The sequence below is a fragment of the Pristiophorus japonicus genome, chromosome 6 (genome assembly GCF_044704955.1).
Source record: "Pristiophorus japonicus isolate sPriJap1 chromosome 6, sPriJap1.hap1, whole genome shotgun sequence".
Lineage (NCBI taxonomy): Eukaryota > Metazoa > Chordata > Chondrichthyes > Pristiophoridae > Pristiophorus > Pristiophorus japonicus.
Window position 1 is genome coordinate 69,980,941 of NC_091982.1, and position 14,330 is coordinate 69,995,270.

The following is a 14,330-nucleotide window of genomic DNA, read 5'->3' on the forward strand; positions in this document are numbered from 1 at the left end:
CATGAATAGAAGTTACAGTAGCAAGCAGTACGGAGTAGATTTTGACCAGTCCAATATAACAGGGAGCCCAGCTTCTTGTCTCTATGTGCCCTTTAGATGTATACCATGGAGCCTCAAAGTCCTAAAATATAGTTGAATCCACGTTCCCATTAATGTCAAGAGATCTCAATAGATTCTGGGGCTCTGATTTAGGCCTTATCCAAAGAAACAACAGTGCTTAAAAAAAAAAACACGTTTTCCAAACCTCCAAGACACACAAACTTCAAACAGGTAAAACAAAGAAATGCAGATTGGAAGCAGCAATAGGCCTGAGTTGCTGGGCTAGGGGACAGCACATGGTCATGGGATGGATACCCCAGTAATAAGAACATAAGGAATAGGAGGAGTAGGCCATACGGCCCTTCGAGCCTGCTCCGCCATTTAATATGATCATGGCTGATCCGATCATGGACTCAGCTCCACTTCCTTGACCACTCCCCATAACCCCTTATCGGTTAAGAAACTGTCTATCTCTGTATCCAGCTTCCACAGCTCTCCGAGGCAGCGAATTCCACAGATTTACAACCCTCTAAGAAATTCCTTATCTCAGTTTTAAATGGGCGGTCCCTTATTCTAAGATTATGCCCTCTAGTTCTAGTCTCCCCCCATCAGTGGAAACATCCTCTCTGCATCCACCTTGTCAGGCCCCTTCAAACTTATACGTTTTGATAAGATCACCTCTCATTCTTCTGAATTCCAATGAGTAGAGGCCCAACCTACTCAACCTATCCTCATAAGTCTACCCCCTCATCTCCAGAATCAACCAAGTGAACCTTCGCTGAACTGCCTCCAAAGCAAGTATATCGTTTCTTAAATATGGAAACCAAAACTGCACGCAGTATTCTAGGTGTGGCCTCACCAATACCCTGTATAACAGCACTGCAAGTGTGCAAGCAAATGAGACAAATCCCTCTGAATTCACCCTGAGATTTCTTTATCTCAGAAATAAGCAACCCTGTTACTTAGCAAGAACAGAACAGAGAATGAGCGCAAGAGTCTAATTCATCGGTTGTGCGACAGCCACACAAACAAAAAGGAGTCATTATGGGTAGCTCTGTAATGTTTATGTCTGATTCCACTTTCATCTAAAAGCACTTTTATTTTAAGACACTGAGCGTTGGCCTGGATCATCCAATCTAGTTTAGCAGCAGCCGGAGGAGTGCCCGCCTGCAATGGGAAGTGTCTGGCGTGAGCACATCAGTATCAGAAGATCCAACTGCGTTTCTGGCCTCGGCTTGTAATGGAGGAGAAATGGTACTCCGCGTACTCGAGAAAACTGAAGCTCTGGACTGGCATCGGCTTGTAATGCTCCTTGCTCAATCCCCTTTGAGACGTGACAAAGTTACATCTTTATGTCGTAGCGGTTGATGCATTTCTCATACAAGTTGGCACGATTCCCTTAAACAGCAGATTACAATTTCCTAAAAAAGGAAATTGCACATTGTTGTTTCCCTATAACAGTGACTACACTTCAAAAACCACTTCTACGGGACGTCCCAAGGTTATGAAAGGCGCTCTATAAACAACTTCTTTCTAAAGCACAGAAGTGAGCTTTTCTATTTGTGTACTGAATGATTGCACTGTTTGAAGTTTAACATTTCACAATGAATAGTGAGAACACTCACAACGTGGACTGCGAACTTTTTTACTGCGGGCAGGTTAAAGGGCAGTGTTAGTGCAGCCCTAGCCAGCAGTGAGGTTAAAGCCCAGGTGCCTACTGATAATCACAACATCAAAACTATTTTTAAAGCACAAAAGACAGTATCAGAAAATCAATGGTTACATTTAATGCATCAAAAGTGCTTCTAAATCAATGCTAATTACGTTATTCATTCATTTTAGATCTTATCTCAGGCAAGCTGTCATGTTTATCCAGTTTCAGATAACATATCACAGAACCATTCATATTTACAGCACAGAATGAGGCCATTCAGAGCATCGTGTCTATGCCAGCTCTTTCCTACAACAATCCAACACTAAACCCACTATCCCGGTCTCTCACTATAGCTCTGCACCTTCCTCTGCTTCAATTATTTATCCAATTTTCCCTGAAAAGATGCAATGGTCTTTGCCTCAACCATTCTCTGTGGCAAAGCATTCCAAATACATCTCTCCTCAATCTCTCAAGGAAGGTTTTAAAACGCAGAGCCCAAGTCACTGGCTCACCAACCAGGCAGGTCAGTATTTGAGCAGGTTGATGCTGTTGGCAGGGCAACCAGAGTCTGAGTCAGCCAAACGCAAAACCAGTTTTCAGTTAGCTCTGAATCCAAGTATTTAAATTGTAGTTGGGTAAATGTAAATTATAAAATGCAGAGGTTATGAAGGGCGATTTGACTCATGGCCCCATACTTAAAACACTAGCTGTGAACAAAACCAAGGGTTACTGATGAACTGAGTACTCGTCACTACCATTCTGGAATTTGCAAAATAACGGTCCTGATTCTTCAATACATCCAACAATTCTGTTCACTTACACATTTAATGTTTTAAGTATGGGGCCGTGAGTCAAATCGTCCTTCATAACCTCTGCATTTTATAATTTACATTTACCCAACTACAATTTAAATACTTGGATTCAGAGCTAACTGAAAACTGGTTTTGCATTTGACTGACTTAGACTCTGGTTGCCCTGCCGACTGCATCAACCTGCTCAAATAATTTAATGATTTTCTTTTCTCTTCCTCTCTCTCTACCCTCCACCCCCGAAGGCACCGGGGTACAATTCTAAAGATGGCAGTCGTCTTGCAGTACCACACACCACAGCATCGTACCACTCCTTATTGTTCTATTCAGACGGTCATCATAAGCAGTCCCTCGGAATGGAGGAAGACTTGCTTCCGCTCTTAGAATGAATCCTTAGGTGGCTGAACAGTCCCAATACGAGAGCCACAGTCCCTGCCACAGGTGGGACAGACAGTCATTGAGGGTAAGGGAGGGTGGGACAGGTTTGACGCGCGTTCCTTCCGCTGCCTGTGCTTGATTTCTGCATGCTCTCAACGATGAGATTCGAGGTGCTCAGCGCCCTCCCGGGTGCACTTCCTCCACTTTAGGGTGGTCTTGGGCCAGGGACTTCCAGGTGTCAATGGGGATGTTGTACTTTATCAGAGAGGTTTTGAGGATGTCTTTGTAACGTTTTCTCTGTCCACCCTCGGCTCGTTTGCCATGAAGGAGTTCCGAGTAGAGCGCTTGCTTTGGGAGTCTCGTGTTTGGCATGCAGACAATGTGGCCTGCCCAGCGGAGCTGATTAAATATGGTCAGTGCTTCAATGCTGGGGATGTTGGCCTGGTCGAGGGCGACACCAGTCTCCTGATTCACCGGTGTGATAGCCACAGCTATGCTGCCTGGCCTGTATTATTTAATCGGCTTGCATTTGGCTCCTCTCCATAAGGCCAGTTAGCTTGGTTAATGTTAGCTTGGTTAAGATGGCAACTTTGTCATGGAGAGTGTCTGGCAGGTAAAATTCCTATTTTTGACTCTTCCCTGTGGGTACTGGCGAATTCCCCTTCAGGGGAGGATTGGCCATATGAAGTCTACGTTGGAAAAGCAGCAGGGAATTCATTGGTGGAACTAAACAAGGCATTGGAGAGCTAAAGGGCTTGACATGGAAGTTTGTCGTTGGTCAATGCCAGTATTGCCATTGGTGTCAAGGTTGGCTTGACTTGGACCAACGCCAAGGACTGCGCCAGTTCTTGACTCCTGAAGGAAAGCAATGGCTTATGAGCTTAGACAGATGTTGAGGTCAATGGACCTGCCAATGAGTCAGAAGCATGGTGCTCAGTATCTGAGTTCACTTGCATGTCCACCGGTACCAATAGAGGCTGAAATCTACAGCAGCATTAATAGAAATAAAGAAACCACCTGAATGTTAATCAATGTTTTGATCACTTGACCAATACAGACAGTCCTGGAGGCTAGCTTGCCTGAATACCCCTTTCCTGGGACATTCGAGTTCCCACAGAATAGCTCTCGACTGATGCAGCCGCAGAGTAGCTCCTGACTTGTCCTCGATTCCATCACTGCCATGGGGGTATCAGTGAGTGTGACTGTGGAAGGACAAACTGAGTTGTGACATTGCTTTCCAACAATTTTCAGTCTCACCGCACCACTCCCACCAATTCTAGAGCAGGCACTGAACCAAGAATACAATGGATACACGGGATATCTTAATCAATGGTTTTCAGAATCAATATTAAGATCAGTAACTGTTGTTAACCAAGTATCAGGTTAACCAGCATTCAAGTTACACCCATTTCCATCTTTCAGATGAGACTTTAAACCGTCTGCCCCCTCAGGTGGAGGAAAAGATCCCATAGCACTAGTTGACAAAGAGCAGGGAAGTCCTGGCAATATTTATCCCTCAACCAACATTACTGAAACAGATTATTTGGTCATTTATTTTGTTGCTGTTTGTGGGAGCTTGCTGTCCACAAACGGGCTGCCACGGTTGCTACATTACAACAGTGACTACACTTCAAACCTACGTCACTGGCTGTGTGACTACACTTCAAACCTACATCACTGGAGGTGAAGCACTTTGGGACATCCTGACGTTGTGAAAGGCAATATAAAATTTCAAATTCTCTTTCTTTCTTATTGCAAACAACGTAGGCACGAGTAGGATCATAAGACAATGGTGCCACATTTCCTGCTATACTCTTTTCAAGGTGCTGATGCAATACAAAGACACATCCAAAACTGAACCTGCCTGAAAACAACTATTGAACAAACAACAAAAATGCTGCATATCTTGATACAGGCACACGGGTGTCTGCAGTTTCATTGAGGGAAACAAAGAATGGAGGATGTACTCAAGAGTGAAACTAGTGAGTCGACAGGCGTGTAGGGGCTGGAGGATTGAAATCACCCAATAAAATGTGAACATTTAAAATGGAACAGTGCCCTGAATTTAATTGACATTTTGCCATGTTTCTGGCATTAAATCAGTGCATCAGAGAATTCGAGGGAGCAGTTCCACCGAGTTTCTGCCCTACAACAGTTGCTCTGTAGTTCGCAGGCCAATGTGAGTGCTTGCCCATGCTGCTCAGGGCTGATTAGCTCCTATTAAAATCAGTAGCAGCAGCACGGATTCCGAGTATACAGCTCTAGGATTCCCAACAGCATCCCCTCGTTTGTAATTATAATGGAGGAGCTATGCAGACTGAAGGAAAGGAGAGTGGGATGGCATTTGAGGAAACACTGCCTTCAAGATATTATTTCCCTTCTCCCGCAAATAATCACCAAGCCACCGGATCCTATGAAATGAGGATCTCTGCATGAGAGGAGGGGGCATGGTGAGAGGCTGCAGGGGGGCTGTGACCTGTGGCCACAATCGTCAGCCCAGACAACTCTACCACAGTCACCTGGCTCATTTCAAGCACCCATCAGGAGGTAGCTGGGTAAATTCAGCACGGGCTTTGCAACAATTTTAATTGGCCAGATACCTCCCAGTGCCTGAGCGCGCGGAAATACTCATGAGCTGCTCCCAGATATTTGCACAGCTGACCAGCTCCCTGGAGTGATGGACAAGCGAAGTGTCAGATCTCCACAGAGAGCAAAAACCCGAAAAGTACAAACATCTTCACAGTCAGTGTGTGAACTGTTGCGCTCATTGAGATAAAGAATATTGCTGCTGGAAATGGAACATTTTCCCTTTTCAGATGCTAATGGTCTGAAGATTACACTGATAGAGGTGACAACTGTGTGTTCAAATAAACGATTTTTAGACACAAGCAAGAACATAGGAGGCGACCATTCAGTCCCTCCAGCCTGTTCTGCCATTCAATATGATCGTAGCTGATCCATGCCTCAACTCCATTTACCCACCTTTGCTCCATCTCCCTGGATACCCTTAACCAACTATTGATCAGTTTTGAAGATTTCAATTGACCCACAATCCACAGATTTCCACTACTCTGTGAAAAATGCACCAATGATTTTCAGAGGGCAGGTTTCAGGCAGGAACCCAGTCGACGAGAAAACATTGGCACTTATTCAAGGTTTTAAAAACATTAAAGGTTGCCCTTTACATTATAATACACCACTTCTCGATAACTAGGAGAACAGTACCTACTGTTTGACAGTGATCAGGAAGGCCAATGGAATCTTGGCCTTTATTGCAAAGGGGATGGAGTATAAAAGCCGGGAAGTCTTGCTACAGTTATACAGGATATTGGTGAGGCCACACCTGGAATACTGCGTGCAGTTTTGGTTTCCATATTTACGAAAGGATATACTTGCTTTGGAGACAGTTCAGAGAAGATTCACTAGGTTGATTCCGGGGATGAGGGGATTGACTTATGAGGAAAGGTTGACTAGGTTGGGCCTCTACTCATTGGAATTCAGAAGAATGAGAGGTGATCTTATCAAAACGTATAAGATAATGAGGGAGGCTTAACAAGATGGATGCAGAGAGGATGTTTCCACCAATAGGGGAGACTAGAACTAGGGGGCATAATCTTAGAATAAGGAATCGCCCATTTAAAACTGAGATGAGGAGAAATTTCTTCTCTGAGGGTTGTAAATCTGTGGAGTTCGCTGCCTCAGAGAGCTGTGGAAGATGTATAAATTTAAGAAAGAGACAGACAGTTTCTTAACCGATAAGGGATTAAGGGGTTATGGGGAGCAGGCGGGGAAGTGGACCCAAGTCCATGATCAGATCAGTCATGATCGTATTAAATGGCAGAGGGTTCGTATGGCCTACTCCTGTTCCTATTTCTTATGTTCTTGGGACATCTTGCACATCTTTGAAAGGAACTCAAGTGTTTCATGGGAAGAGGTTTACATAGCATCTGCTACTTTAAGTATTTTTAAATAAGGGGACAAATGTGTTCATTAGATAGACGGATGGTTCCATTATTAAAGAAGCATACCCTTCCAAGGGAAATAGATTTTTTTTAAATAATTTTAAAGCTGATGATAATGTGCCAGATGATAAATTATAAAACTAACACTTGTATTTTTTGCAAATGGTAAAGTTTAAAAAAATCCTCAGGAAAGATGGAGTGTGGCAATCCAATTTAACAACTTGGGGAGTTTACCCAGTGAGCAGCAGGGTTAAGGAGGGGCCCCAGTTCCATCCTTGGTCTATGAAGAGTTATCGTCTCTTAGTCAGGGTGCCAGCATGGGCTCAACAACTGGCCCATCCATCCATGGCACCCCACTCTCATCCGTCCATCTACGCCTCCCCCCCCGCCATCCGTCCGTCCATCTACGGCCCCCGCCCTCCATCCACGGCCCCCGCCCCCCATCCCTCCGTCCATCTACGGCCCACCCCATCCGTCCGTCCATCTACAGCCCCCCCCCATCCGTTTAGCTTTAGAGGAATATAGAAAGTTAAGAGGGAAAATTAAAAAGGATATTAGGAATGCTGAGAGAGCACAAGAAATTTTTGGCCAGTAAAATTAAGGAAAACCTTAAGATGTTCTATAAATATATTAAGAGTAAGAGGGTAACTAAAGGGTAGGGCCTATTCGAGACCATGAGGGTAATCTTTGTGTGGAGGCGGGAGATGTTGGAGGGTTCTTAACGAATACTTTACATCTGTTTTCACAAAGGAAAGGGGCAATGCAGATACTGTTATCGAGGAGGAGTGTGATATTCTGGATGAAATAAACATAGTGAGAAAGGAAGTATTAAGGGGTTTAGCAGCTTTGAAAGTAGATAAGTCCCCAGGCCCAGATCAAATGCATCCCAAGCTGTTGAGCGAAGTAAAAGAGGAAATAGCAGAGGCCTTGACCATCATTTTCCAGTCCTCTTTGGATCTGGGCATGGTGCCAGAGGATTGCTAATTTAATGCCCTTGTTTAAGAAGGGAGAAAGGGATAGGCCGAGTAATTATAGGCCTGTCAGCCTAACCGAGTGGTGGGAAAATTATTGGAAAAAATCCTGAAAGACAGGCATTTGGAAAGGCAAGGATTAATTAGGGACAGTCAGCGCGGATTTGTTAAGGGAAGATCGTGTCTGACTAACCTGGTTGAATTTTTTGAGGAGGTAACCAAGAGGGCCGATGAGGGTAGTGCATACGATGTAGTATATATGGACTTTAGCAAAGCTTTTGATAAGGTCCCACATGGTAGACTGGTCATGAAGGTTAAAGCCCATGGGATACACAGCAAAGTGGCAAGTTGAATCCAAAATTGGCTTGGAAATAGGAAGCAAAGGGTAATGATTAATGGATGTTTTTGTGACGAAGGATGTTTCCAGTGGGGTTCTGCAGGGCTCAGTACTGGGACCCTTGCTTTTTGTGGTATACATCAACGAATTAGATTTGAATATAGGGAGTATGATTAAGAAGTTTGCAGACGACACTAAAATTGGTTGTGTGGTTGATAATGAAGAGGAAAGTCATGGGCTGCAGGAGGATATCAATCTACTGGTCAGGTGGGCAGAGCAGTGGCAAATGGAATTTAATTCAGAGAAGTGTGAGGTGATGCACTTTGGGAGGGCTAATAAGGAAAGGGTATACGCTAAGCGGTAGGCCACTTAATAGTGTAGATGAACAAAGGGACCTTGGAGTGCTTGTCCACAGATCCCTGAAAGTAGCAGGCCAGGTGGATAAGGTGGTTAAGAAGGCATACGGAATGCTTGCCTATATTAGCCGAGGCATATAATATAAGAGCAGGGAGGTTATGCTTAACTTGTATAATACTTTGGTTAGGCCACAGCTGGAGTATTGGGTGCAGTTCTGGTCACTATATTATAGGAAGGATGTGATTGCAATAGAGAGGGTGCAGAGGAGATTTACTAGGATGCTGCCTGGAATGGGGAATCTTAGTTATGAGGACAGATTGGATAGGCTGGGTTTGTTCTCATTGGAACAGAGGAGGTTGGAAGAAGACCTCATTGAAGTGTACAAAATATTGAGGGGCCTGGACATAGTGGATAGTAAGGGCCTATTTCCATTGGTGGAGGGGTCTATTATGAGGGGGCATAGTTTTAAGGTGGTTGGTGAAAGGTTTACGAGGGGATTTAAGGGGGGGCTTCTTTACGCAGAAGGTTGTGGGGATTTGGAACTCGCTGCCTGGAAGAGTGGTGGATTCAGAAACCCTCACCACTTTTAAGAGATAGTTGGATGGGCACTTAAAGTGCAGTAACCTGCAGGGTTACGGACCTAGAGCTGGTGATTGGGATTAGACTGGATGACCTTTTGTTGGACGGAGCAGATATAATGGTAAGTACTGCAGGCAATAGAATACGGCCAGGGTGATCTCCTGGACTAGTTTCGATCGCCTAGATGGGTCGGAGAGGAATGTTCCCAGATTTTTTCTCCCTAAATTGGCCTGTGTTTTTTAATCTGGTTTTTGCCTCTCCCAGGAGATCACATGGCTTCGGCTGGGGTGGAATGTAGAATGTTTTAGATAGCGGTGTTGCAGTTGTGGTGAGGCGGATTGGTTGGGTTGGGTGCTCTTTGTCTTTCAGTCATTGTTCATAGGTTTATATGTTACCTGCTGACCGAGGGCAGTGTGGCTTTTTGTCGGCCGGCATGAACACAATGGGCCGGAATGGCCTCCGTCTGCGCTGTAAATTTCTATGTTTCTATCGATGGCCACCCCTCCATCCATCTATCTATGCCCTCGCCCCACCCCGCCATCCGTCTATCTATGCCCCTCCCCCATAATCTGCCTATCTATGCCCCCCCCCCACTGCATCTATGTCCCCCGTCCGTCCGTCTGTCTGTGCCTCCCTCCGTCCGTCCGCGCCTCCCTCCCTCCGTCCGTCCCTCCGCGCCACCCTCCCTCCCTCCGTCCACCCGCGCCTCCCTCCCGCCGTCCGCCCGCGCCTCCCTCCCTCCGTCCGTCCGCGCCTCCCTCCCTCCACCCGCCCGCCCGCGCCTCCCTCCGTCCGCCCGCGCCTCCCTCCGTCCGCCCGCGCCTCCCTCCGTCCATCCGCCCGCGCCTCCCTCCGCGCCTCCCTCCGTCCGCGCCTCCCTCCGTCCGTCCGCGCCTCCCTCCATCTGTCTGTCTGTCTGTGCCTCCCTCCATCCGTCTGCCTGTCCGTGCCTCCCTCCATCCGTCTGTCCGTGCCTCCCTCCATCCGCCTGACTGTGCCTCCCTCCATCCATCCATTTGTTTATGCCCCCCCAATCCATCTGTCTATTGGCCCCCTCCATCCATTTGTGGTTGATCAGTCAGCAAATACTTACTATTCAGGCACACATCTGAATGATTGTCACTTAGGCAAGGTACCAGACAAAAACGCCAGAACTCCACCCACCAAGCATTTTAGGATTAAAGGATAAAATCGGATATACGGCACAGAAACAGGCCATTCGGCCCAACCAGTCCATGCCGGCGTTTATGCTCCACTCGAGCCTCCTCCGTCTTTTGTCACCTAAATCTATCGGCATAACCCTCTATTCCCTTCTTCCTCATATGTTTATCTAGCCTCCCGCTAAATAAATACATCTATACTATTCACTTCAACCACTATGTGGTAGCTATGAGAGAAAGGAAAGGGGAGAAAATCATTCAGAGGGGGCAAAAAACAAAAAGCTACGGGAATCTAAGCTGAATTGCTCCATTTACAACAGCAGTGTTGTCAAAAATTCTAAACTAGAAACCTGCACACAGTTGTTATAATCTCTTATGCAATCAATTTACAAAATGCTACAAGGGTCTGTATCTTACCTCCTCTTGCACCCCGCCATTATTAGTCATTTTGCTTCCATCAGAGATGGTGATTATAACAGATGGCTCAAGAAAAAAAGGATTCCTCCCCTGCAGAAAGACAAACCACATAATATAGAGCGTGCAGCACATGAAATTCAGAGAGTCTGTACGTGCTGAATGGTTCAGCAGGTTTATTCACAGTTCCACAATGGTTCTCAGCAACTTCAGTTGTAAAGGGAGCCAAGTCACTAGTGAAAGGAAGTCACTGACAAACAGGATTCAAAAATTTGCTGGAATCATTTCTACATTTCAGACTTAAGTCAAGCTTTCACTCATCCTTGCTATCCAGGCCATACACAAAGAAGTACTTTTCCCAAAGAAAAAGTTGCATCTCTATCGCAACCTCAGGGTGCCCCAAAGTGCTTTACAGCCGATGAAGTATTTTTTAAGTGTCGTCACTGTCTTAATGTAGGAAACTCAGCAGCCAATTTGCACACGCAAGATCCCACAAACAGCAATGAGATAGTGGCCAGATAGTCTTTTTGATGATGTTGGTTGAAGGATAAATATTGTTCAGACACAGGAAACAACTCCCTTGCTCTTCGAATAGTGCCGTGGGATCTTTTATGTCCACCAGAGCGCAGAAAGGGTCTCAGTTTAAAATCTCATCTGAAGGCTGGCAGCTCCGAGAGTGCAGCACTCCCTCAGTATTGCCCTCAAGTTCCTCGAGTGGGTCTTAACCCACAATCTTCTGACTCAAGAGAGTGTGCTACCAACTGAGACAAAGCTCACACTTTAAGGTATTCTAAATTTGTGATGCGTTTCCTGCAATGTGTCCATCCTTACAAAAATGCTTGTCCAAAATGACAGACTGAACAGAATTATCAAGAAACAAATATGTGTAACTCCAAAATTAAACAGGAGTCATGTACCACCACAATCCAAGCCCTGATTGCCTGTGATTTGAAATACACACAATGTACTTCTCCCACCATGTAAAAAACTTGATTAGAAAGTATGGAGGATATACAAGCGTTCCGCCGCTCTCCCTGCTGTGATAAATCTGCTCAAAGCACTGTTTTTGGCCCAGCCTCTGTACTTCCCGGGTAGGCTCGCTCTCCTTGGCTTGCTTCATCAATTAGGGCAGTTTTTACACTAACTGCAAGATATGTTCATAGAATCAGAGCAGAGGGGAGCCATTCAGCCCATCGTGCCTGTGCAAAAGTTCCCAAGATACACTGGACCCAGACAACAGTCCCAATTACACTCTCATTCTCGCTTTAAAATCTGCCACGCAGAAGTCCTGGCTACAGTTGTCCTGTGACCACACCACGTTTGCCTGACTGCACAGACTTCCTGCAGTCAATTAATGAGAATGTCGGGGGCGAGGGAAAGAGGACACCGGAAAGGCAGGCTGTTGCTGGATTATAGAAGATAAAGGGCCAGGCTGCACCCAGACTTCTGCTGAGCAGCAAGCCCAGGCGCGGGGGATAATGGCAGAAAGACCACATTCCAAGTTGTGTACAGCAGAGGAGGGGGTTGTGGTGTGGCTTGTGTCCAGTGGAGGGATTGGGCATTCATAATTGCTGCCCCACAATATCTCTGGATACCAGTACAAAGTTGCACGCAGTTTAATGATAGGCAAGGTAAGAAAAATCACCCATAGTTTCCAAGGTTACACTGCCACACCTGTCAGATGAGGGGGGTAATAGTCTTGGGTAACAGATTGGAGTGGCAGTTTGTACTCACGTTTGAAACATAATTGAACGATCCCCAGTCCTCCTGTGGTTGCATTTACTTGGTATTCATTGCCTAATCCAGACAGTCTTTCCTTCCCCCAATCCTATCTCAGGGTTTGATCGATGTGAGCATCAGCGCCCTGCTTGGCAGAGTCAAGTACCAGTTGTACAGGATATGTCGCTCACTCTGTCGGTGCATTTAGGGGTGAAATGACAGCCTCGGGAACAGGCTGTTCCCACATTTACCCAGTCATTTTAAACACAAACTATTTCAACAATCAGTACAATCACCATGCCAGCGCGGCAAACAGCGGAATAATGCTCTGCCACAAGGATTCTGGGCCGATTATGAAAAATTGGAAAGGATATAAAAGCATCCGATTTCATGCGACCAATTAATTCTGAGCACTGAAAGCAGTTTTCTATTGCACTGGGTAAGGTAACCCAGCGGTTGTGATACTGGAATATGAATCCAGGGGTTGGTAGAATCACCGCACAGGAGGGGGCCATTCGACCCATCGAGCCTGTGCCAGCTCTGTGAAAGAACGATCCAGTTAGTCCCACTCCCCCCGCTCTTTCCCCACAGCCTGACAAAATTTATCCTTTCCAGTATTTACCAGTATTTATCCAATTCCCGTTTGAAAGTAACCATTGAATCTGCTCCCACCGCCCTTTCAGGCAGAGAATTCCAGACCACAACACACTGCGTAAAAAAAAAAATCCTCATCTCACCTTGAAATCTTTTGCCAATTATCTTGTTTTAAAAAAAAACTTGCATTTATATATTAGCACTTTTCATGACCTCGGGATGTCCCAAAGGGCTTTACAGCCAATGAAATATATTTGAAGTGTAGTCACTGTTGTAATGTGGAAAACATGGCAACCAATTTGCCAGATAAACTGTTTCTTGTTTAATGATGTTGATTGATTAAATATTGGTCAGGACATCGGGGAGAACTCCCCTACTCTTTGAAATAGCACCATAGGATCTTTTACGTCCACCTGAGAAAACAGACAGGGTCTCTGTTTAACGTCTCATCTGACAATGCAGCACTCCCTCAGTACTGACCCTCCGGCAATGCAGCGCTTCCTCAGTACTACCCCTCCGACAGTGCGGCGCTCCCTCGGCACTGCACTGGAGTGTCAGCCTAGATTTTTGTGCTCAAGTCTTGAGTGCAACTTAAACCCACAACCTTCTGACTCAGGCTCGAGTGCTACCCACTGAGCCACGGTTGTCCTTCGGTTACCGACCCACCCGCAGTGGAAATACTTTCATGATTTTGAACACCTCTATTAAAACTCCCTTCAACCTTCGCAGCTTTAAGGATAACAACCTCAACTTCTCCAGTCTCTTACGTAACTGAAATCCCTCATTCCATTCTAGTAAATCTCCTCTGCACCCACTCCAAGGCTTTGACAGCCGTCCTAAAGTGCAGTGTCCAGAATTAGACAATATCCCAACTGAGGCCTAACCAGTGTTTTATAATGGTCCATCATAACTTCCTGGCTTTGTACTCTGTGCCTACATTTATAAAGTGCAGGATCCCTATAACAGCCTATCACCTTCAAAGATTTGTGCATGGGATTAAATGCATTTCTTGGCACACGGTTTGATAACATTGTCCTCACAGATCGTTCTGGCAACATTCCGAGAACAGTTGCAAGTAGCTGATTACAGGGCTGTATACACATGTAAATGTACACGTTCACAATGACCAGAACTACCTGCCACTGAAAGACCTTCATGTTATGTTGCAAGGATACTTTTCCTTTCTAAATTAAAAGCCAAGTACAATATCCATTGGGATCTTTGTGTCAGGTGAATGTAAAGGATCCCAGGGCACTATTGAAGAGGAAATTCTTCCTTGTCCAGGCCAAAACCCACCTTTGCTCTCTAAAAACAGATTGACTGGTTATTGATCTCATTTATTTTTTGTGGGATCTTG

General features: G+C 45.6%; 1 protein-coding gene across 7 annotated transcripts in view; it reads right to left on the reverse strand.

Annotated features, from left to right (window-relative positions):
• The window catches only part of ints6l (integrator complex subunit 6 like), a 157,540-nt gene that overhangs the window by 100,342 nt on the left and 42,868 nt on the right, over nt 1–14,330 (reverse strand). For 4 of the 7 annotated variants that reach the window (XM_070882921.1, XM_070882924.1, XM_070882923.1 and 1 more), the window contains exon 4: nt 10,664–10,753. The exons of the other annotated variants lie outside the window; for them this stretch is intronic. In XM_070882921.1, the coding sequence (XP_070739022.1) occupies nt 10,664–10,753 (90 nt within the window). The remainder of the gene's footprint in view (nt 1–10,663; nt 10,754–14,330) is intronic. 7 annotated transcript variants of the gene reach the window in all.